The sequence below is a fragment of the Myxine glutinosa genome, chromosome 11, assembly GCF_964187855.1.
Source record: "Myxine glutinosa chromosome 11, kmMyxGlut1.1, whole genome shotgun sequence".
NCBI lineage: Eukaryota > Metazoa > Chordata > Myxini > Myxiniformes > Myxinidae > Myxine > Myxine glutinosa.
The window spans coordinates 85865344-85890883 of record NC_136271.1 but is presented as its reverse complement, the minus strand read 5'-3'; the positions used below and the strand labels follow the sequence as shown (position 1 = coordinate 85890883).

Below are 25540 nucleotides of genomic sequence, written 5' to 3'. Positions count from 1 at the left end.
ATTTAACCAATCATTTAGCCCAGTTGTAAAATACATTAATTTAGACAAGTCCTTCAGACGTCTTCATCATCGTCCTGTGATGATATGATTCTGGTGTGATCATTGTTACATTCTGGTCCAGCACGACAATTGCAGAACATGGAACATGACATCTGGGCAACCACACAACTACACCTACCGGTGGAACATGGACGTGCTGAAGCACAGCCACATTTGATCATCTGCAGCACCTCGAGTGGAGCAGGAGAAACATCATCAGGTAACATCACTGGAAACAACTTGTTGTCCTCCTTCCTGGACCATCCATACTGTACAGGATCTGTTGCTGCAGGCGGCGCGCTTGAGAGTGAAGATTTCCAGATCATAGTCTGATAGTGGGCACGGTAGACATGCTCAGCGAAGGCATCTTTAGTGGGTGGCAGAGACTTTAGCTTTGGAGCACTGGATATTTTCGTGTTTGCCTTTTTTGTCGACCAGACAGCATAACGCATCTCTGACATGTCTCCATCATACTTTGAGCCATAACACATGGATATGAATGATGTATCTTCAGATACTACATCGTCTATATTGACGTCTTGCATTCCCAACAACTTCAGTGACGTTCCGCTGCTCAGTGCTTCCAAGGCTGTTGATTTACCAATGCCGTAAAGATATGAAGTAGTGTCACAACCGCTCAACGCATGAACTCCAGGAAGATAGTCTGTGATGTTCCTATGTTTGTTTGCCATAGCCTTTATGTCTTTGACACATCGTCCAGCAATGGGGATCTCCATCGTCACACCACAATTTAGTTTCTCTCTACAGTAGAAGTGTATGAGGAGTACAAAGACATCTCTGTGTTGAAACCATTATATTCTGGAGTGGACTCATCATGTGTGATCCTACACAGGAACATGTAGTCGGCCACCTGAGCTCTGTTCATAGTGATGACCTTAGCAGCAAGTATTCGCAATGGGAGGATGTGAAGCAGGGCGCAGGCTTCTGGCATGGCCGGTTTCCGGGGCCAGTTGTGGTGTTGTATATCTACTGATAGTGTTGGTTCTTCTTTCAGTTCCTCTTTTCGAGCCTTCTGATTGTTGGACTGTCTGACACTTGGATATCATCTGTGTACTCCTGAAGTTGGGTTAGAAGCAAGGCCAGTGAATGTGTTGATTTGAGTCCATTTGGTGATGCTATGTTTGCGTCAAAGTTGTCAGCAACTGTTTGAACGAGACCAACCTTACTGTCCATCAATCCTTGAAGGTGTTTCTCTCTTGAGGCAGCATGGGCCACAGATTTCTTAAATCGTAGGACCTCATCGTATGAACATGTTATGCCAAATTCTGAGCACTCTTCTATGAGTTATTTTTCCATCAGTATAGTTCCAAGAGTTATCTGTAGTGTTGTTGGTCTGTTGGTTATAACACTAGTTATGATGTTGCCTATCAGTAGAGCCGTGTTTGTGTGATCCAATTTGGGTGACAATTCAGCAAGCAAGTTTAGAAGTAGATCACTACATGCTTCAGAGGCATCTTCCAGCAATAGTCGAGTTTTATACGTGTTTCGGTCAGCTGATCTTTCTGAACACTCTTTCTTGATTGTTTTGGCAATGGGTGTCACATCAACATCAGCGTTATCGTCAACAAGTTTGAGGATATGAGGAGCTTTGCTGCGGAAGACGAGTATACTCGCAACTCCATTACCTGAGAGCACAAGGAGGTCATCACCAAAGTGATTAACTAATCGATCAACGAGCTTGCGACGTGGTTGTACGGTACCTCCATGATTAGCGTATGTATCTTGAATTTCAAGAGAGTTCCATACATGCGACTTATTTACTGATATTTCTTCAATCAAGGCATCAATGGCAGAATCATCTGGTTGTGGAAAATTTGTTGCAGAGTTAGCAGCTGCTTGTATATTCTTGTGATTCATGAAGAGCTTATAACAATCATCATGATACAGCCCATCAGAGCATGCAAATCTGAAACCGCACCACTAACTCGAACTCGGACTTCATCTGCTGGACAATCATTGCGAACATCACAGGTAAGTAATATGTTCTGCTTGAAGTGATCTGCTGTTCGACTCTGGATTACTGTTCTCCATCTATCTGGATGCCGGGAGCTGGAGGCCAATGTTATACATCTCTCACCACAGAACAAGCAATGCTCTTTGAAGTTGAAGTCTGTTGTCCCTGATCTGCGAGATTTTTTGTGGGGAATAACTTCATCAGTTCCTAGATTGTCATCTTTCTGCCTGGATAGAAATCTTTTTATGTGATGTGCTGATGTATATGTAGATACACAATTCTTGTGACATCTGATTGAATCAACTCCAGCAAGTTTATTAATTAACCCATCACCACGCCTGATGCTACAGGTTCTAACAGTTTCTACTCTACCAACACCACCGTTTATAAAATTAGGAGAATCATTTGTACAGTCAAAGAAGCATCTGCCATCCATCATTGGTCGTGCTGTTATATATACCTGTTAGGACAGAAAGAGATCAATGTTAGCGAACCACCACCATTATACATGCATGATTTAGTATAAATATTGGTCATGTCGGCAATATCATGCTGTAGGGAAGTGACAATGATAAATTAGATGGTATAAATGGCTTCCTGGGCCCTGAAAACATAGGTGTAGACACCAAGATTAACTTTCTAGCACCAATAATAAGGAAGTTATGGGGTATTTATGATCGGCGACATATGATACGACACGATATCGTCGCCAGCGGCCATTTTGTTTTTCGCCCGTAAAATTTTTTTCCCCAAGGGTGCCAAAGTGGCACCCGGCTGATTCCTGCTCAGGACATGCCATAATACCAGAATCAACCATAAAACGTCATCCATACTGCAAAACATGCTTTTCTGAAATTCCACTGGACGAATACCGACTTCTTTCCTGGAAGTCCTAGCTGTGTCCATTCTGTTTTTTTACCTTCCTCACCCCACCCCCCTTACCATGGGTCCTCCTCCCCCCAAGCCCTTCCCCCCCCCCCCCAACACAGATCTCCCGATGTCCCTGCTCTCAAAGGTTGCACTCGTGTGCTTCCCCCTCTCTCCCCTTGCTCCCTTTATTTTGTCTTGTGTCCGTTGTTTTTTTGTCTTTAATGTTAGCTCTTACACGTGCCTCGATCTTGTATAATAAAAAAAATGCAAACACTCTTAACCTGAACATTTACCCTCCTTATGTACAATCGAGATGGCTCCTTCTTCACGTTACACGGTCCATACTAAAACCTACACATTCTGAACCTTCCTAAGGTATTCCATGCCTACCCTCACAAATGTAACAATATTTTACAAGCCCGGCTACGCCGCTGTTAGACTTTCGGCCTTGTTTGTGCTCAATGTGTTAGCTCTTACACGAGCCTCGACTTTGTATACAAAAATAAATGCTCAAGAAAAGTTCATATGAAGCGGCCCCGATTTGATTCATTCACCTTCATGAAGAAGTAAATGTATTTTATTTACCAGATGCAGGATGCCCTGTATATGAACTTTTCTAGAGCATTACTTGGTTTCTCCTAAGAAAACAAGGGTAGTCCGGCATGCACACGAGATTTTTTCAATGTCCCTTCTTTACTTGCGACTGGCATTTTCTATTCGCTGAACCTTAAACATGATGTCTCCATAACCAATATCTGCATCGCACGGGGCTCTGAACCTGAAAAACGCCGACTCCATAGCCCATCTCAGCATCGCACGGGGCTCTGAACCTGAAACACGCCAACTCCATAACCCATCTCAACATCGCACGGGCTCTGAACGTAAAACACAACAATTCCATAACCCATCTCAGCATTGAACGGGGCTCTGAACCTGAAAGACGCCGACTCCATAACCAATATCTTCATCGCACGGGGCTCTAAACCTGAAACACGCCGACTCCATAACCCATATCAACATCGCACGGGCTCTGAACGTAAAATACAACAACTCCATAACCCATCTCAGCATCGCACGGGGCTCTGAACCTGAAACACGATGACTCCACAACCCATATCAGCATCGCGCGGAGCTCTAAACCTGAATCACGATGACTCCATAACCCATCTCAGCATTGCACGGGCTCTGAACCTGAAACACGACAACTCCATTACCCATCTCAGCATCGCACGGGGCTCTGAACCTGAAACACGACCACTCCATAACCCATCTCAGCATCGCACGGGGCACTGAACCTGAAACACGATGACTCCATTACCCATTTCAGCATCACACAGAGCTCTGAAGCTGAAACGCGATGACTCCATAACCCATCTCAGCATCGCCCAGGGCTCTGAACCTGAAAGACGCCGACTCCATAACCCATCTCAGCATTGCACGGAGCTCAAACCTGAATCACGATGACTCCATAACCCATCTCAGCATCACACGGGGCTCTCAACCTGAAACACGATGACTCCATAATCCATCTCAAGTTCGCACAGGGCTCAACCTGAATCACGATGACTCCATAACCCATCTCAGCACCGCACAGGGCACTGATCCTGAAACACGCCGACTCCTTAACCCATCTCAGCATCGCACGGAGCTCTGAACCTAAAACACGCCGACTCCATAACCCATCTCAGCATCTCACAGAGCTCTGAAACTGAAACACACCGAATCCATAACCCATCTCAGCATCGCCCAGGGCTCTGAACCTGAAAGACGCCGACTCCATAACCCATCTCAGCATCGCACGGAGCTCAAACCTGAATCACGATGACTCCATAACCCATCTCAGCATCGCACGCGGCTCTGAACCTGAAATACACCGACTCCATAACCCATCTCAGCATCACACAGGGCTCTGAAACTGAAACACACCGAATCCATAACCCATCCCAGCATCGCACAGAGCTCTGAAACTGAAACACGATGACTCCTTAACCCATCTCAGCATCGCACGGGGCTCTGAACCTGAAACATACCGACTCCATAACCCATCTCAGCATCGCACAGGGCTCTGAACCTGAAACACGCCGACTCCATAACCCATCTCAGCATCGCACGGGGCTCTGTACCTGAAACACGACGACTATTTAAGCATTCCTGCAACCAACCATTTTACACAACTGTCATCCTGCTCTGATTTACAAATTCCATGAGCATCGACGGTGCACACGAATGCAATTTGGATTTTTGCCTTTGTCTGCAACAGATTTTATGCTGTGAACACACCTGGCCCAATTTACCCCGAACAAAATGTGGAGAGCACGTTATCACAACACATTTACATGAGGCCCTTCAACTGAGAAAGCAACCTTGATCGACCACTTGGCTTCACCATTAAATTATCACAAATTATCACACACAAGAAATAATTTCAAAAACATTCCAAGAAGATAGACATAGGTGTGTCCTATAACATGGATTACAAGGACAAACAGAGACAATAGATAAACATTTACACATGGGATGTAGGGAGACAATGGACAAGCATTTACATATGTGATGTAGGGAGACAATCGACAAACATTTACTAATGTGATGTAGGGAGACAATGGACAAACATTTACATACGTGATGTAGGGAGACAATGGACAAACGTTTACATATGGGATGTAGACAGACCATGATTAAACATTTACATGTGGGATGTAGGGAGATAATGGACAAACATTTACTTATGTGATGTAGGGAGACAATGGACAAACATTTACATACGTGATTTAGGGAGACAATGGACAAACATTTACATAGGGGATGTAGAGAGACCATGAATAAACATTTACATATGGGATGTAGGGAGATAATGGACAAACATTTACACATGGGATGTAGGGAGACAATGGACAAGCATTTACATACGTGATGTAGGGAGACAATGGACAAACGTTTACATATGGGATGTAGAGAGACCATGAATAAACATTCACATGTGGGATGTAGGGAGACAATGGACAAGCATTTACATATGTGATGTAGGGAGACAAAGGATAAACATTTACTTATGTGATGTAGGGAGACAATGGACAAACATTTACATATGTGATGTAGGGAGACAATGGACAAACGTTTACATATGGGATGTAGAGAGACCATGAATAAACATTTACATGTGGGATGTAGGGAGATAATGGACAAACATTTACTTATGTGATGTAGGGAGACAATGGACAAACATTTACATACGTGATGTAGGGAGACAATGGACAAACATTTACATACGTGATGTAGGGAGACAATGGACAAACGTTTACATATGGGATGTAGAGAGACCATGAATAAACATTTACATGTGGGATGTAGGGAGATAATGGACAAACATTTACTTATGTGATGTCGGGAGAGAATGGACAAACATTTACATACGTGATGTAGGGAGACAATTAACAAACGTTTACACATGGGATGTAGAGAGACCATGAATAAACATTTACATATGGGATGTAGGGAGATAATGGACAAACATTTACACATGGGATGTAGGGAGACAATGGACAAGCATTGACATACGTGATGTAGGGAGACAATGGACAAACGTTTACATATGGGATGTAGAGAGACCATGAATAAACATTTTCATGTGGGATGTAGGGAGACAATGGACAAGCATTTACATATGTGATGTAGGGAGACAAAGGATAAACATTTACATATGTGATGTAGAGAGACCATGAATAAACATTTACATATGGGATGTAGGGAGACAATGGACAAACATTTACACATGGGATGTAGGGAGACGATGGACAAGCATTTACATACGTGATGTAGGGAGACAAAGGATAAACATTTACATACGTGATGTCGGGAGACAATGGACAAACATTCACTTATGTGATGTAGGGAGACAATGGACAAACATTTACATACGTGATGTAGGGAGACAATGGACAAACGTTTACATATGGGATGTAGAGAGAGCATGAATAAACATTTACATATGGGATGTAGGGAGATAATGGACAAACACTTACACATGGGATGTAGGGAGACAATGGACAAGCATTTACATATGTGATGTAGGGAGACAATGGACAAACATTTACATACGTGATGTAGGGAGACAATGGACAAACATTTACTTATGTGATGTAGGGAGACAATGGACAAACATTTACATACGTGATGTAGGGAGACAATGGACAAACGTTTACATATGGGATGTAGAGAGACCATGAATAAACATTTACATGTGGGATGTAGGGAGATAATGGACAAATATTTACATATGGGATGTACGGAGACAATGGACAAACATTTACATATGGGATGTAGGGAGACAATGGACAAACATTTACACATGGGATGTAGGGAGTCAATGGACAAGCATTTACATATGTGATGTAGGGAGACAAAGGATAAACATTTACATATGTGATGTAGAGGGATCATGAATAAACATTTACATATGTGATGTCGCGAGACAATGGACAAACATTTACGCATGGGATGTAGGGAGACGATGGACAAGCATTTGCATATGTGATGTAGGGAGACAAAGGATAAACATTTACATATGGGATGTAGGGAGACAATGGACAAACATTTACATATGGGATGTAGGGAGACAATGGACAAACATTTACATATGTGATGTGGAGAGACAATGGACAAACATTTCCATATGGGATGTAGGGAGACAATAAATAAACATTTACACATGGTATTTTGGGAGACAATGGATAAACCTTTACACATGGTATTTTGGGAGACAATGGATAAACATTTACACATGGTATTTTGGGAGGCAATGAATAAACATTTACACATGGTATTTTGGGAGACAATGGATAAACATTTACACATGGTATTTTGGGAGACAATGAATAAACATTTACACATGGTATTTTGGGAGATAATGAATAAACATTTACACATGGTATCTGAAGAGACCATGAATAAACATTTACACATGGTATTTTGGGAGACAATGAATAAACATTTACACATGGTATTTTGGGAGACAATGAATAAACATTTACACATGGTATTTTGGGAGATAATGAATAAACATTTACACATGGTATCTGAAGAGACCATGAATAAACATTTACACATGGTATTTTGGGAGACAATGAATAAACATTTACACATGGTATTTTGGGAGACAATGAATAAACATTTACACATGGTATTTTGGGAGATAATGAATAAACATTTACACATGGTATCTGAAGAGACCATGAATAAACATTTACACATGGTATTTTGGGAGACAATGAATAAATACATCCCATATGCCTTTCACTCACTCACCGCAGGCAGGTAGGTGGTCTTTCTGTCTTCTACCGACTCCTCTCCGGCCTTGCACCCCCAGCTCTCTCTGTGCTCTGTCCCCCAAATATTCCTACAGGTCGCACAAGATCTGCCAGCAACCCTCTGATGGTTAAACTGCCGAAATCTCGGCTCTCCGCTCACCTTCACTCTTTCATTCCTCTTTTCTCCCGCCTCTGGAACAAACTACCTCACTCCCTTCAATCCCACTCCTCCCTCCAGGTCTTTAAAACAGCTGTTCACCACCATCTCTTATCTTCCCCCATCCAAAACCTTGATCTTTTCTACCCCCGCTAATTCACCCCAGATCCACCTTGTTTGAAATTCCAACTTCTTTCCTGGAAGTCCTGGCAGTGTCCATATGTTTTATACCTCTCCCACCGCCCCCTTCCCATGCCCCCCCCCCCCCAAAGCCCTCGCCCTCTCTCAGATCTCTCGATGTCTCCATGTCTCTCGGTCCCTGTTCTCAAATGTTGTGTTTGTTGTGTCCTTCCCCCTCTCCCCCCATCTTGTCTACCGCTCCCTATGTTATATGTTTTATGTGTCGGTTTGTCTTTCTGTGTGATTAATGTTCGCTCTTTCACGAGCCTCGATCTTGTATACAAAAAAAAAAAAAAAAAAAAAAAAAAAAAAAAAAAACATTTACACATGGTATTTTGGGAGACAATGGATAAACATTTACACATGGTATTTTGGGAGACAATGAATAAACATTTACACATGGTATTTTGGGAGACAATGAATAAACATTTACACATGGTATTTTGGGAGACAATGAATAAACATTTACACATGGTATTTATGGAGACAATGGATAAACATTTACACATGGTATTTAGGGAGACAATGAATAAACATTTACACATGGTATGTGGAGAGACAATGGACAAGCATTTACACATGGTACTTAGGGAGACAATGAATAAACATTTACACATGGTATGTGGAGAGACAATGGACAAGCATTTACACGTGGTATTTAGGGAGACAATGAATAAACATTTACACATGGTATTTATGGAGACAATGAATAAACATTTACATGTGGGATGTAGGGAGATAATGGACAAGCATTTACACATGGTATTTAGGGAGACAATGAATAAACATTTACACATGGTATTTAGGGAGACAATAGTAGGGTAATAATGTTGTTCCTGGACCACCCTCATTTCCCATTGACTTACATGTTAATTTTTCTCTCATCCTCCTTTCCCCAAAACACGTCTATTTCTCCCACCCTGTTCTTTACGAACCTTTTAGCCTTTTGACATACTCTTATTCTCAATGTTGTTCATTAGACCACTCAAACAATGATTCTACTAATATTTGCTCCCTCTCACTCTCTTAATATCAATGATCCCGAGTAGACCACTCAAACAATGATCCTACAAATATTTGTTTATGCATAGGAAATAATTTCATTCTCTTACCACGACCATCACCATCTAATATATTAACAAAGAAGATGTTTGAGTTTGGTTCTTTATCAAGATATTTTAACTGAGCTAAAATAAAATGGTAAACCTCCCTCAATGTTCTTGTCTGAGCGCCTCCTGTGCCACACACTTTTTGGTTGGCTCTGCCCACTTTTTGTAAAGCTCCGCCAACTTTTGGTAAGCCCCGCCCACTTTTTGTTAAGCCACGCCTATTTTTTTTACTAAGCCCCGCCCACTTTTTATTAAAGCCCATTCACATTTGTTATGCCCCGCCCACTTTGTTAAGTCCCACCCACTTTATAAACTATGCCATTGTATCATTTTCAGTGAAGACATTACATCATTTTCAGGGAATTTCCATCACATCATTTCCAGTTAAGACATGCCCAGGGAATTTCCACAGGAAATGACACACCCAGTCCTTCTTATAAAAGTCACCGACCACACAGGCTTTTTCAAACATGCTTTCTGCTTCACTTGAGAATGGACTACAGTGCTGACATGGAATGGGATAATTTTGGTATCCCTTGGAGATCTACTACCTGTGTAGCGCTCAACCTTCGGATTGATGAACTGGACTCGAACCTCTTATCAATGGAGGTAAGTTTGTTTATTTATTATCTTGCCAAAACGAAGTTTTTGCAAGATGTATCAGTCAGCTTGTATGTTTGTTTGTTTGTTTGTTTTTTTGTTTTTTTGTTTTTTTGTTTGTGGTTAATCTTTTTTTTTTCACGTTTAGATCACTCTGTAGACCACAGTTATTATTGGAAACTCCTGTAACTTCGCATATCAGAGTCCTATAGAGATACCCTTCAGCACACAAAATTTTGAAGGTCAAGGTCAAAGGTCAAGGTCACTTTGCGGTCAATCATGGAGGTCAACGAAACCCTTATTTTTTGAGTAACTTTGATCGGATCGTCTCCAAACTTCATGGGAATCTAGTATATGGTCCGGCGCTCAGCTGATTAGTTTTTGGTGGCGATCGGCCTTGACCTTCATGGTTAGCGCTGGAGGTCGAAAATTATTGACCCCAAGGTCAAATTACGAAACCCTTATTTTTTGAGTAACTTTGATCTTATGATCTCCAAACTTGGTGGGTATATAGGGTGTGGTATGGCGCTCAGCTGATTAGTTTTTGGTGTCGATCGGCCTTGACCTTCAAGGTCATTTTGAAGGTCATTCATTTGTTTGTGGTTAATCATTTTTTTTCACGTTTAGATCACTCTGTAGACCACAGTTATTATTGGAAACTCCTGTAACTTCGCATATCAGAGTCCTATAGAGATACCCTTCAGCACACAAAATTTTGAAGGTCAAGGTCAAAGGTCAAGGTCACTTTGCGGTCAATCATGGAGGTCAACGAAACCCTTATTTTTTGAGTAACTTTGATCGGATCGTCTCCAAACTTCATGGGAATCTAGTATATGGTCCGGCGCTCAGCTGATTAGTTTTTGGTGGCGATCGGCCTTGACCTTCATGGTTAGCGCTGGAGGTCGAAAATATTGACCCCAAGGTCAAATTACGAAACCCTTATTTTTTGAGTAACTTTGATCTTATGATCTCCAAACTTGGTGGGTATATAGGGTGTGGTATGGCGCTCAGTTGATTAGTTTTTGGTGTCGATCGGCCTTGACCTTCAAGGTCATTTTGAAGGTCATTCAATTTTGACCAAAAGGTAAAATTTTCAAGTTTCAGTTACCATATCGAGTAGTACCTCAAATTGAAGCCCTTGATGAGTGCTTCCCAGATCTGTAAACAGTTTGACGCTATGACGTCATTTGATGACGTCATGACGAAAAAACGGAATTTTCATGAAAAAATTATTTCCTCAGTTCTCATCAAAATCTTTCAATATTTCATGTGCGTTGGTCATGAAGACATACTATTCACCATACGAAATTATTAAGGTCAAGGTCAAATGGCAAGATACGGTTCACCCTGTGGGTGACATATGTTCATTTATTTATTTATTTAATGATTTAATTTTTTTTTTTTTTTTTAGGTGAGACTCATGTAAGAGTTAACAAAGTTTATTTTAATATTCATAGAGCTTGATTTATACAAATAAAAATATTGTATTAAATTAATACATTGTTATTTTCTCCCACAGGAAATTGTATCTGAGATACGAAATGAAAATTCTACATTTAACACAACTTGGGATAAAGTTTTTTTTTTTTTGAAGATCATTTGAACAACCAAGATCCCCAGAACGAGTTCTACCTTGATGACCCAGCCAAAGAGTTATACCTTGGAGATCCACAAAATCCTGAAAAATAGTTTTACATGATGATACTTATTGTGAGTTATCAAAACAAAACCCACTGAACAAGTTCTACCTTGATGAGCCAGAATACAAGTCATACATTGGAGACCCACAAATTTCTGAAAATTGGGAAAGGAGAGTTCTCCCTGATGGTCCGCAGTTATACTATGTGAGACACATCATAGAAACCCTAAAAAATTGGGAAAGGAGAGTTCTCCCTGATGGTCCGCAGTTATACTATGTGAGACACATCATATAAACCCTAAAAAATTGCGAAAGGAGAGTTCTCCCTGATGGTCCGCAGTTATACTATGTGAGACACATCATAGAAACCCTAAAAAAATTGGGAAACGGGAATTCTCCCTGATGGCCCGCAGTTATACTATGTGAGACTTATCACGGAAACCCCCAATATTTCTGAAAATTGTGGTTCTACCTTGGAGACTTGGAAAGATGGTTATATTTTTGGAGACTCGGAATGGGGGTTTTGTTTTGATAACTCGGAATGTGATACCTATCTTGGAGACTCAACAGGAATGTGGTTATACCTTGGGATCTTGGAAAGTTGGTTTTATTTTGGAGACTCTACCTGTGGGGTCCATCTTGGAGACTCTTTGGATTCTAAAGCAATGAACAATGTTCTTTGTTTAATGACGCTTGATTTAAGCAATATCAAGAAAGTTCGAGGAAGAAAATGCTGGAAAATTCTTTCTTCCCATTTCTACTTCTTCAAACTTGAAAGCCTTGAAAGACAGAATTGGAGGAAGAGGAAAAAAAAAATGAAATACGTATTTTTTTAAAAACAAGAAAAAACTAGAACGGGCACTCGGTAGAGCGCATACCTTCGCCGCAGCTACTGTTCTGTACTTGGCATGGGAGTGTAGGGAACAGAACAACAAAAATACGATTTTGACCTTTTCGTGACCTTGACCTTGACCTTTGACCCGATTGCTCCCAAAATCTAATCAAATGTGTCCCGTATAATAACCAATCATCCCACCAAATTTCATGCAATTCGGTTGAATACTTTTTGAGTTATGCGAATAACATACACACACACACACAGACATACAAATAAATACACAGCGATCAAAACATAACCTTCCGCTTTTGCGAAGGTAAAAATTCTGTTAGGGTTAGGGTGGGATTTTGAATGTGAGGGTTAGGGACGGGATTGGGTTAGGGATGGGGTTGGGTTAGGGTGGGATTTTGAATGTGAGGGTTAGGGTTGGGGTTGGGTTAGGGATGGGGTTGGGTTAGGGTTGGGATTTTGAATGTGAGGGTTAGGGATGGGTTGGGTTAGGGATGGGGTTGGGTTAGGGATGGGTTGGGTTAGGGATGGGGTTGGGTTAGGGATGGGGTTGGGTTAGGGATGGGGTTGGGTTAGGGATGGGGTTGGGTTAGGGCTGGGGTTGGGTTAGGGATGGGGTTGGGTTAGGGATGGGGTTGGGTTAGGGATGGGATTGGGTTAGGGATGGGTTGGGTTAGGGATGGGGTTGGGTTAGGGATTGGTTTGGGTTAGGGATGGGGTTAGGTTAGGGATGGAGTTGGGTTAGGGATGGGGTTGGGTTATGGTTTGTATATTATTATGACTCACTCGCACATACACACACACAAAAGTTAAGCCCCAACTGAAAAGTTGAGGGATTCTGTGTTTGGGGTTCACAGATCTCAAGAACGTATCCCCATTGTACACACAAAAGTTAAGCCCCAACTGAAAAGTTGAGGGATTCTGTGTTTGGGGTTCACAGATCTCAAGAACGTATCCCCATTGTACACACAAAAGTTAAGCCCCAACTGAAAAGTTGAGGGATTCTGTGTTTGGGGTTCACAGATCTCAAGAACGTATCCCCATTGTACACACACACAAAAGTTAAGCCCCAACTGAAAAGTTGAAGGATTCTATGTTTGGGGTTCACAGATCTCAAGAATGTATCCCCATTACATTTTATTTATTTCTTTCTTATTTTCAAGGGTATTATATGCTTAATTGTGTTTTTTGTCATTCTTGTGAGTAAAATGAACCCAAGATTTCTTCCCCATTCATATCATATAATTTGTAAGTCCAAGGGACTGTATCCATTACATCAACAATTTTAAATAATTCATTAGTCCATCTCTTTGTATAACCTTTCTCAAAATGGCTTTTCCATCTGTATATTCTTACAATATCCCCAACTTTGAACTTTGGCTTTCTCAAATTAATTTCCTTTTTATATTTTAATTTTGTTAATGTTTCCGATGGTTTTGATTTTGTTGATGAATGAACTGTATTAATGTAATTATCTACAATATCCTGAATTAAATATACCCATTGTTGAGAACCGAGTTGTGTGAATTTTTTACAAAGTACGATTTCAAAGTTTTTCTCTTTCAAAGTACGATTAAAACGCTCAATAATAACTGCCTTTCCATCATTAAAGGTGCTGTATAATTTAATACTCTCCCCCTTAAGAAATTTCATAAATATTTTGTTATAGAACTCTGTTCCCTCATCAGTCCATAACTTCTTTGGTTTTCTTTTACTTTTACTAAATATTCCACTGAAAGCTAACATAAGAGTATTACCCCTTTTATTTTTTAAAGGAACAACCCAGGCAAATCTACTCCTCAAATCAATAACGGTTAAAGCATACCTGTATCCCTTATCATTATTTAGTTCGATTAAATCAGCGGACTATATGTGGTCGGTGTATTTAGAATAAACTTTCCTTCTTTTAAACTTTGTGATTATAGGTTTATGTAATTCATTAGCCAAAAGCTCCTCAGTCTTGATGACATCATTGGAGTTTAATAGTTTTTTGGGGAATCACCAAGACCAAGTTTCAATTTAGCACTTGTCATTTTTTTCACAATAAACCTATCAACTTTCTCTCTCAACGTAGGATTGCGTATCAAAGACAAATTATACAACATTTCTCTGTCTGCTTCATGTTTTTCATCCAATGTAGTGGTATTCCCATAAGCAATATCATGCTTCATACACACTTCATCAACCCTATTTATAGGTTTAGACCAAGGTTTAGGATTGTCAGCCTCATCTAATCTTTTATCCAAGTTTGTTCCTGGACCACAGAAAGAATACCCTGGAAGGTGTAATTCCCCTGGAATTCCAGTTGTTGTAAATTTACTTCCTGACAGAAACTTTTGTATGTCTCCTCCTCTTTTAGGAGAGATGAATTGGCACTTTTTAGAGCCACATACTTGACATATTCCTTTTTGATAAACTCTATTATTTTTAGCTTTAACATAAGAGATATTTTTAGACTTAGTTTTCTTTTTACATTTGAGACAATAACTCATATTTATTTATCAGAAAAATTGCGACAGAGAATCAAAACCTTTTTGGTTTTTAACATATACATTTCAATCTTTATTTTTAAATCATAAAGAATCCTAAGGAATGCCTTCACTCTCTCCTCCATTTATTTACAAATAAAACGAACTAAAGTCAATAACACCAACATCATCAACCACATAATCTTTTCCTTCTTTTTCTTCTTTATCCCCACTTTCTCGTTTAAATCTCTTCCCTGAAAGTGAAGACATTGATGTTGTTATTCTTGAAAATAATATTTCCATTAGACTTTTCATTTCTTTATTTTCCTCCTCAGTGCGTTGAGTTTGATTTATTTGCTGTAATACCTTCAATCTTTTATTAATCTCACTGATTTCCATCTTTTTATATTTTTCCTCCCTCTCTCTTTGCTCCCTCTCCTCCTTCTCTCTTTTCTCCCTTTCCTCCCTCTCCTCCTTCTCCTTTTTCTCCCTCTCCTCCTCCTTTTTCTCCCTTTCCTCCTTCTCCTCCTTCTCTCTTTCCTCATTCTCTCTTTCCTCCTTCTCTTCTTCAACTCCTTCCCTTGCTACCCTTGAGTTTGAACCCCAAATAATATTATACATATACTCATCTGGATTTTGAGATATTCTTGTATCTATAATTATTTTTCTCATAATAGGATACCAATAAGATTTGTTGATGATTTCTAAAAGAGTTTTATATTTCATAACTTTGAGAAGTTCATTTTTATTTAATATTTTAAACAAGTCTCTATTTGTGGGTTTAGCAATATCAGTATAAGGCCAGTTTTTTATGACAAAATTCCCATGTATATGCTCCAAATCATAAGGTATGTAATACCGAGCACCCTTTTCTTGTAGGTATCCTTGAATACAAAAATTATAATTATAAGTAGAGAATACTGTTCTCCCCTATGGGCCGGTGCTCCTGCCTCACACCTAGCTCGGCTTCACGCTGTTGAAACCAAAGCTTTCAGAATTATTAGAATCTCCCGCGATGAAGCTATCTCTGAGGGCCTTTCACTCACTCACCGCAGGCAGGTAGGTGGTCTTTCTGTCTTCTACCGACTCCTCTCCGGCCTTGCACCCCCAGCTCTCTCTGTGCTCTGTCCCCCAAATATTCCTCCAGGTCGCACAAGATCTGCCAGCAACCCTCTGATGGTTAAACTGCCGAAATCTCGGCTCTCTGCTCACCTTCACTCTTTCATTCCTCTTTTCTCCCGCCTCTGGAACAAACTCCCTCACTCCCTTCAATCCCACTCCTCCCTCCAGGTCTTTAAAACAGCTGTTCACCACCATCTCTTATCTTCCCCCATCCAAAACCTTGATCTTTTCTACCCCCGCTAATTCACCCCAGATCCACCTTGTTTGAAATTCCAACTTCTTTCCTGGAAGTCCTGGCAGTGTCCATATGTTTTATACCTCTCCCACCGCCCCCTTCCCACGCCCCCCCCCCCCCCAAAGCCCTCGCCCTCTCTCAGATATCTCGATGTCTCCATGTCTCTCGGTCCCTGCTCTCAAATGTTGTGTTTGTGTCCTTCCCCCTCTCTCCCCATCTTGTCTACTACTCCCTATGTTATATGTTTTATGTGTCGGTTTGTCTTTCTGTGTGATTAATGTTCGCTCTTTCACGAGCCTCGATCTTGTATACAAAAAAAAAAAAAAAAAAAAAATTCTCTTGTAGTCTTCTTCTTGCCATTTATGTATCAGAAATATATGTGAGATTAATATTATGACAGGTAATACCACCCCATCTTCCCACTACCAAATCGGTTTGTATTCCTCAGCTTTCTATCCTTATCTCATTACCTTCCTTCTTTGTCATGCTAACCATCGCTATACTGTCATATATTTTTCTTTTCTTAAAATCATGTATTTGTTGTTTACTAATTGTACTTCCACATAAATCCTTATCCTCACCAAGCGGATTATATTCTTCTTCACGAGACTGATTAAAATCACGTAGGTCTTCTAAGTTTATTGAAAAAGACCAATTATACCCTAAATCAGGCATATCATACCCCCATTTATTAATTCGCATATTAACTATATGTCCTTCTTTGTAAAATTCAATTGTAAGCAGATAGTTAAATTTAATGAGGAAAGGTGTATGGTCAGTATAACCATGTGTTGTGGTTGTAAATTTTACTTGTTCAACAAAACGTGCTGTTTTATTTAAAGATATATATTGTGATAAATCACTGAATCTAATTAAGTCATTCGCATCTGTAGGGTTTGGATAATTGATTAATTTATAAGTATTTTTCATATTAATATTTTTTGTTATATTATATTTTTGTCATTCAGCCTGTGCCTTTGTTTAATAATTTGATAAATCAATATCCTGAGAGGATTCTCCAAAGGTAGAACCATCTTTTCCGACATAAGTCATTTATATTAGATTAAAAATGACATCATAAAAATTTTCATTATTGTTGAGTTGAAATAATACATATAAACATAATTGACCACAACATTTAGAATTAATTTCTTGAACTTGAAATGTTTGATAAACACCATTCTGTAAGATTGTATTACTTCAACAGGTGGTGGCATACCATAACTATCAAAATAATATTTATCCTGACTATTATGAATACAAACCCAATGAGAACCATTCTGGGTGTCTAAATTCATAATAATATTCTTTGTATTCTTAGACAACTTTGTTAATTCATCTCTCACACAGATTACCACGTTATCAATTTTTAGTTTTTTACAATACTTAGCTAGTTCTATATTTGACGTTGTATTCTTTCCAAATTGTTTGAACCATTTATCCATTTATTTATGAGAAAGATACAATCCATTACCCCGTTTAGTTAGTTTAACACCCGCTTGAGCGATAGAAGAAAGCATATCTCCAACCAACAATCTAGCTTTATCAGGTAGACTTTCAATTTTTTGAGCAAAATCTACAATTACACCACTTTCACTAATTTGTTTCTCCAACTCCTTGTTATGTCTTTCCAATTCTTTTTGAGCTTTTTGTTGTGCCTTCCTTTCATTAGCAGTTTTTACCGCTGCTGAAATACCACCAGTCAATGCTCCCGCCGCACTTAAACCAGCAAATAAAGGAATTAGAAACGGGAGAAATCCTCCCTCTTGTATTGAATATTTCTTTAACATAGGTTTTGTCATTTTAATTTTAAGTGATCCAACATCATTTTGTGTTTTTACCTGCTCTCTTGTGAGTAAAACATCAATTCTTACTGCTCCTTTTCTTTGAATTGTATTAACATTAATAATACAAGGCTTTTGATTTTGAATACAAGATGTTAATTTCTTAAGATTGATTTGATTAACATATACCAGTTCTTTCCTACTCATTTATTTATGAGAAAAAATCGATGTGATATTAATCATAACACCATTATCTGTATTAATCTGTAATTCTGTTTCTTCCAAAAGCAAACAATATGTATTAACCTCTTCACTCTCCCCTCTTTCAATGTATAGAGAAGTATCCACTATATTAGACTTTATAGTTTCTTTTTGAGAACTCGGGTCAATTGCGTAGATCAGGGGTTCTTAACCTTTCTAGTGTCGCGCCCCCTTTAGCAATTGTTGCTCGTCTCCACGCCCCCCTCCACCTACATCTGACAAAGCCGCTCGTTGGGGAGAGCGCGAGAGGGGTTTCCCCTCTTGCTGGGGGGGTCTGGGCCCCCCCCCCAGGGAATTTTTGAATTCTAGGTGCTCTGTGGTGCATTCTGAGGGGTTTGTTCATTGATATTTAAGCCAGCCAGGGCTGGGCCCTGGGCCCTGGCTATTGACGTAGATTCTGTTAACAGCCAGGGCCCTAAGCATGGCAGCCAGGGCCGGGCCCTGGCGGGCCCTTGCTTATTTCAAACACTGGATCTGGTACCCCTGAACAGATAATGTTCTTTCAAAATAACAAAGGAGAGATTACAAACCTCGTTTTATTGCATCAAAACGCAAACAAGCTCAAGGCACGGATCGATGAAAGGAAAGGGTAACTACACAAAACACGTTTGTTGAAATGTCACGTCAAAGGACGCAAAATCAATGAAACAACAATTTAGTCACTAAAGAAGCAATGCCAAAAATCTCACTAAATTTTAGTGAGATGGTTGGCACTGCTTCATAGCTATCAGATCCGGAATTCGTGGTCGCGTGCCAGAGAGAGCACAGCGCAGATCTCCTTCAATGTTCAGCTTGCTTCTGTATTTGGTCTTGACAGCGACCAGCGCAGAGAATGCAGCCTCGCAGAGATACGTGGATCCGAACATCGTCAGAATCCGAACAGCTTGAAGCGAGATCAGAGGATAAACAGGAAGATACTTGACCCAGAATGTCTCCAGGTCCAAAATTTCAAAGTCATCCTCAGCCGAGGAGTTGAACTTCAGCTCCAGAAACTCCTCCTGGACCTCGTCCGAAACATCAGCTACGTCGCATTGGAATGGGTTTCTGATGAATTTCCAGGTCTTTTGCTTTTCGTCCAAGTCAGGAAAGTAGCGGATGAATTCCGCTTTGAGTTCAGTCAGATGATCGATGATTTGGTTCTTTAACTTTGAATCGAGAAGGCCGTCCGGAACGGCAGAGTCCAAGTTTGGGAAACAAGCTATGTTTCCGGCCTCCATTCGGCATTTCCAGAGGTCGAGTTTAGCGATGAAGGCTCGAATGGCGTCGTATTGCGTGATAATGTTTATGTGCTTCCCTTGCAGTTTTTGGTTGATACCGTTGAGTGCTTCGAAGATGTCTACGAGGTAAGCTAGAGACAGTTGACATTCTCGGGACTGGAACATTTTGTAGAGATCCGCCTTCCGCTGCACGTCTAGGAATGTTGCGACTTCTTCCCTCAGCTCGTAGACTCGCCCCAACATGTTTCCCTTCGAAAGCCAACGCACGTTTGTGTGGAAAAGCAAGGCTTGATGATCGCAGTCCAAGTCCTTGCACAGCTGTTTGAACAGGCGACTGTTTAAGGCTCCACCTTTGATAAAGTTGACTACCTTGATAGCCAGGTTCAGGAAATCCCTCATTTCAGCGGGCAGGGTCTTAGATGCTAAGGACTCACGATGGATAACGCAGTGTGTACCAATAGCAGAGGGACTCTTTTGTTTCACCTTCATAACGAAACCCGAACGCGAGCCAAGCATGGCCGGAGCTCCGTCTGTGCAAACACCTACCAACGCATCCCATGAAAGTCGATTTTCTTCAAAGAACTTCGATACCACTTCAAAGACATCCGCTGCTGTCGTGTAAGTTTCCAGGGGATGACAAAATAGCATTTCCTCCTTCACGCTGTTGCCTAATATGAAACGAGCATACATGAGCAGCTGAGAACACTGAGCCACGTCTGTCGTTTCGTCGCATTGGATGGCAAAGACAGGCGAGGCCCTTATCTGGTCAGTCACTTGTTCTTTGATGTCCTGAGACATTTCATCGATCCGTCCCTTGATGGTATCGTTCGACAGGGAGATAGCCGAGAGTTTGTTCGCACTATCCTTCCCCAGGATGAGCTCTGCTGCTCGCAGTAGACTCAGTTTAATGAGAGTCTCTCCGATTGTATGGCTCTTCTTGTTCTTTGCTACTAGCAGGGCAATCTCGTAGGACGCCTCAACGATCTTTGAAGTCTGTTGCCGAAATGTCCCACTGCTGTCCAACTTAGCTCGCTTCAAGGCTTCCCTTTTCGCCACAAAGAATGCCTGTGATTTGTCTGCTTGTTCAGGATGGGTTGTCCTCAAGTGGCGTTCCAAACGTGTTGGCCGCATGGCATCATTGCTCAGAGTCTTGTAACATATAACGCACTGAGGAACCTCTGCATCACCCTTTTGAAGTGCCACAAATCCAAACTTGATGTACTCGTCTTGGTATTTCCTCTTTTTCGCACTCATTACCATTGACTTCGATTCCAGTTAATAATCTGTCGGAAGAAAAAAAGAAGTGTTAGTTGAGACTGAAACAAACTAGGAATTATATAAGGCGCTATCTTTTCGGTTAATTAATTTTTTTCAGTAGGGGGATTATAATTTCCGTTTGGGGTTATTTAGACGTTTATACTGCCGTCCCGCGCCCCCTCTAAAAATTGCTCACGCCCCCCTTGGGGGGCGCGCCCCACAGGTTAAGAACCGCTGGCGTAGATCGTATAAAGTTTTTGAAATGCAACCATATCCAAAATGGGATCATTATTGCCGTTGCTTTCACACACCTTTTGGTAAGACTTGTAGGCTTCCACATAATCATTTTTTTCCCAATCAATTTCCAATCTATCTCGTGGATAAAATGTGCCATCGAGAGAAACCCGAAGTTGTTTCACCTTAGCATTATCACTCAGCGCATTATTCTTATCAGTACCCTCCTCTCCATCTGGTTTTTAAAAAATGAGCCAGAGGTATCATGGCTTTCCTTGAAGAACACCCAAATTCCAAGTGTATGTAGTGTGTTCCTGTTTAACGTGTTGACATCTTATTTGAAGGTATGATACATTTAGTGGTTTCTTTGAGTTAAGTCTTCTATTTAACATCTCTTCCGTTTTAAGATTAGGAGTATATTCACTGATATACCAACACAAATCATTAATAACAAATTTATTATTGTCTCCAAAAGCATTTTCGGCCCCAAAAAGCAACCTATTTACATTATCATTCCTTTGTAGTTGAAATCTAATTTTAAGACCAGACAAAACTTTATCATAATCACAAAATCCAAATATACCTTTCAGAGGTACTGCTACGGTAAAACTATTCTCTGCTTTTGTATCATCATTATACATTGCCTTCCTTTGACTATAACCAGGGTCTGCGTTTGTACCCGTTGACATATCAGGAATAAAACCTTCAACAGCTCCCTTACCCATTCTATCACTAAACGAATATAGTGTAAATTTCATCATTTCAGATGTAGCAGAGACATAATCAACCGCTTCAACTCTTGTGTTCCAATATACAGGCGGACACAATCAAACATTTTCCAGAAGAAATCATTTACGAGTGTAGCATTAGTATTATTCGCAGCCTTAGTGAATTTAAATTTACACAGCAAGAAACTATCAGCTAGATTCAAGTAAGTTTGTTGATTATTTATTTCAAAACTTTTTGTTCCGTTTGAATTTCAGTCTGTTCCTGTTGTAGCATTTACCTTAAAATAGTCTTCCTTTTTAGTGGAGTTTGAAATGATAATCGTATCATCCAAATCATAGATACTATCAATTGCTTCCATACTTGTATTTATATAGCATTAAAATCGTTGAAACCCTGACCCAAGTATTTTAATGATTTTTTGTCGTTCTTGTGAAGATAGTTGAGTTTTACCTTTTGTATTTCTTTGATTGCTTGTAATTTATGAGACTCCTTTTGAGCATCTTTTATACTCTTTATAGCACCTGCAACTGAGCCCACGGCAGAAGCAGTTGAACCAATTAGGTCTTTATGTTTAAGGATGGTTGAACCAATACCCATTAGAGTATCAATTATCCCATCTCCTTTATTTCTAAAATTGATGACCCACACCCCGTTGTCTCTTTGGTTTATAGTATCCTCTACCAAGAAACATACCTTCACCCTTATAGTATGGTGAAAGGAACATCCCATCCCCTGTAATTATTTTATATTTTCCCAACTCGTGTTTTCTCACAAATAACCATTATTTATTTATTGAAAAACTTCACGAAGGTGAATTCTGATGGATACAATTTCATCATTAAAGGATATCATACGATTATCTTGGTCGGTTATCCTAAAATTTACTCTGTATATGGTTTTTCCTGACACAGGTAAATAAACAAGATTTTTTGGTTCCATATTAAATTTATAACCAATTGGGGTTGAGTATGCGCTGAATGAAAATATTGTATTTGTTCTTATTCCATCGTTATAAGCACCATCAATCAAATCACAATGAATTAATACTGAATTTATACCGGAGGATATTTGAATGACATTATCACCGTAAAACGTCCCGTTAGTTTCAATCTTTTTTGAAGAGAAACCCAATAGCTCTCTAAACGATTTTTCAATCATGAAATCAACTTTATAATTATTTTTAAGTTTAATAGTTGATTTTGAAGTGTGTTTTTGAATATCCATTACCATATTTTTTGGTTCATCACCTTGTTCTTTCATAAGGCGAGAGACTTCAGAAGATATTTGAGAAATCTCGTAAGCTCCGGGTGAAACGGTTATAGTTTTATATCCACATCCTGGATTATAACTAAATTTGTTGTTTTTCTCTGTGATATTAAACAAGGTATTATAAGTTTCCATCGACAATAAGGATGCCTCATATTCTTTTGTGGGGTCAAGTTGTAGTGGGTAAGGGAATTATGCTGTGTAATCACTCGTTGTGAAATTAAAACTAAGAATTGTGCTTCTCATCTTATTTAATATCTAATAAAATATCTTTGTATTGACATTTATTAATTATTTTCATATTCATCAACTGGTCTAAAATGGCGGATATTTCATTGAAACAATTGTTGTTTCCAGCCTTCTTACTACCTAACAACAATAATAGCCTATTAACTAATTGTGATGGGTCATTTGGAAGAAAGCTAACGCCCAAACCAAGCTTACTTAAAGCATCAAGAATATGTTTCTCCTTCTCAATCTTCTTCCTTTTACCAGCAACAGAAACTCCATAATCAAGTGCATTAAGCAACTCAATATACTCTCTATCTTCCTCTCTTTCCATATCAAGTGGTTCCTCAAAATATTTTGAACCGCTGAATCTGGAGTTTGTTCGAAGAAACATTAATCTTGGAGTTAATTCAACATTTGGTTGAGCAGAACTTAAGAACACCAATTTATCATTAAATATCAGTAACTTTTCTTTCACAAGATGGAACTGTGCTGGTTCTTCTGTTGGAATGAGACCTGCTCTGGTTTTTGAACCCGCCGAATATTCATTGTTTTGAAGAGCTTCCACAACATAATTAGGGGGTTGATTTACCTCCTCAAGTTTCCGAAATAATCCTTCATCATCATATTATAATTCTCCAAGTTCTTGCTCTGTCATTTGACTAAAATCTTTGAGCATTTGAAGTTTTTTCGGAGTAAATTCTAACGTGGGAACTGTAGGTGAAATCGTTTGTTGAGTTTTTAAAAGTGGTTTAAAAAATTTCTCTTGTTTTCTTTCAAAGGCTTCTTCACCAGTTAGTTTCTGTCTCCGTTTCTTCTTTATCTCTTCCTGTTGCTTTACAACTTTTGAAACCAACTCTTGATATTCCTTAAACTTTCTTTCTCTTTCTTCGGTATTCATTTTCTGTATTTATTCATTGAAAAATATCATTTAATGAATTGTAAAGGTCAATGGGAAAATTTTCCTTTTCTTCATCATTATAGTAAATGTGTTGAAATAAATCCTTTTCTTTAAATATTTCATCAAATTATTTATTGGTATTAATACGAGTTGTTATTTCTTCTTCACTAATACTTGTATCTCTGCTTTTCATACGTTTGCGTTGAGTCTCCTCATCGATATCAAAACCAAATGATAAAATCTTAACTCCATCACCACGCAAATGTTGAATAATTTGTCTCATTCCTTCAGGATTCGTTTCTAAAATCCCAAGACCGTTAGATTTTACTTTATTTAACTCACTCTTACAATGTGAATATTATGTAGAACCAAGAGAGACCTCCTCAAATATTTGACCTTCGTTCCTCAATCGCATATGTTTCTCCATTGAAATGTAGTAATAATATTTCCCTTCTACTTCTCCTGGTCGCATTGCTCTGGTTGTAGTACCTACAAAACGAATCATAGGGTGTTTTTTTTGAAAAACTTACAATCTTTTCATTTTTACTATTCAAGAGTTTAGATTTATGAAAGTTCTTTCCTGAAGCAGATTTACCCACAAGATTAATAATAATAGTTGTCATTTATGTGTGTAAAATATCAGTTAGTATCTCATCTTGTTTCACAACAATATATTTATATTTTCCAATCGTGTGTTTCATATAATTTTCAAATTCTTTTTTACTACATAACATAGAGCAATTATCTCTCCAAAAATTATTTACATCTATTGAATTTAACTTAAATAAAATAAAAGTATTGGCATTGTTTCTTATTGAGCATCGAGGGAGTTGAAAATATGACTGACTAAGATAAATACAATTACAAGAAAAATGTCTCCCTCTTGTATAGTAGCTATCCATTACTGTTTGGTTTCTCTCATTAACACAATCATCAACGATGACGAAGTTCTTTTTTGATTTATCTAAATCTTGAGGTGAAGGTATATCATCCGTATTATCACTGAGAATACAAGTTATGGGTTTTGGTTTCGATTTTGATTTCTGTGTATCACAAAATAATTGTATTATATCTTCAATATTATAATCATTTAGTTTGTTTTGAAGTTTAAATAAA

The 25540-nt window shown here is 39.2% G+C and overlaps 1 protein-coding gene across 1 annotated transcript; it reads right to left on the bottom strand.

Moving 5' to 3' along the window:
• Positions 1-19287: 19287 nt before the first annotated feature.
• On the bottom strand, positions 19288-21063 carry LOC137412339 (protein FAM200C-like). Its single transcript, XM_078786290.1, has one exon. The coding sequence runs from the start codon at positions 21061-21063 to the stop codon at positions 19288-19290; it is 1776 nt and encodes a 591-aa protein (XP_078642416.1).
• Between the last annotated feature and the right edge of the window lie 4477 nt (positions 21064-25540).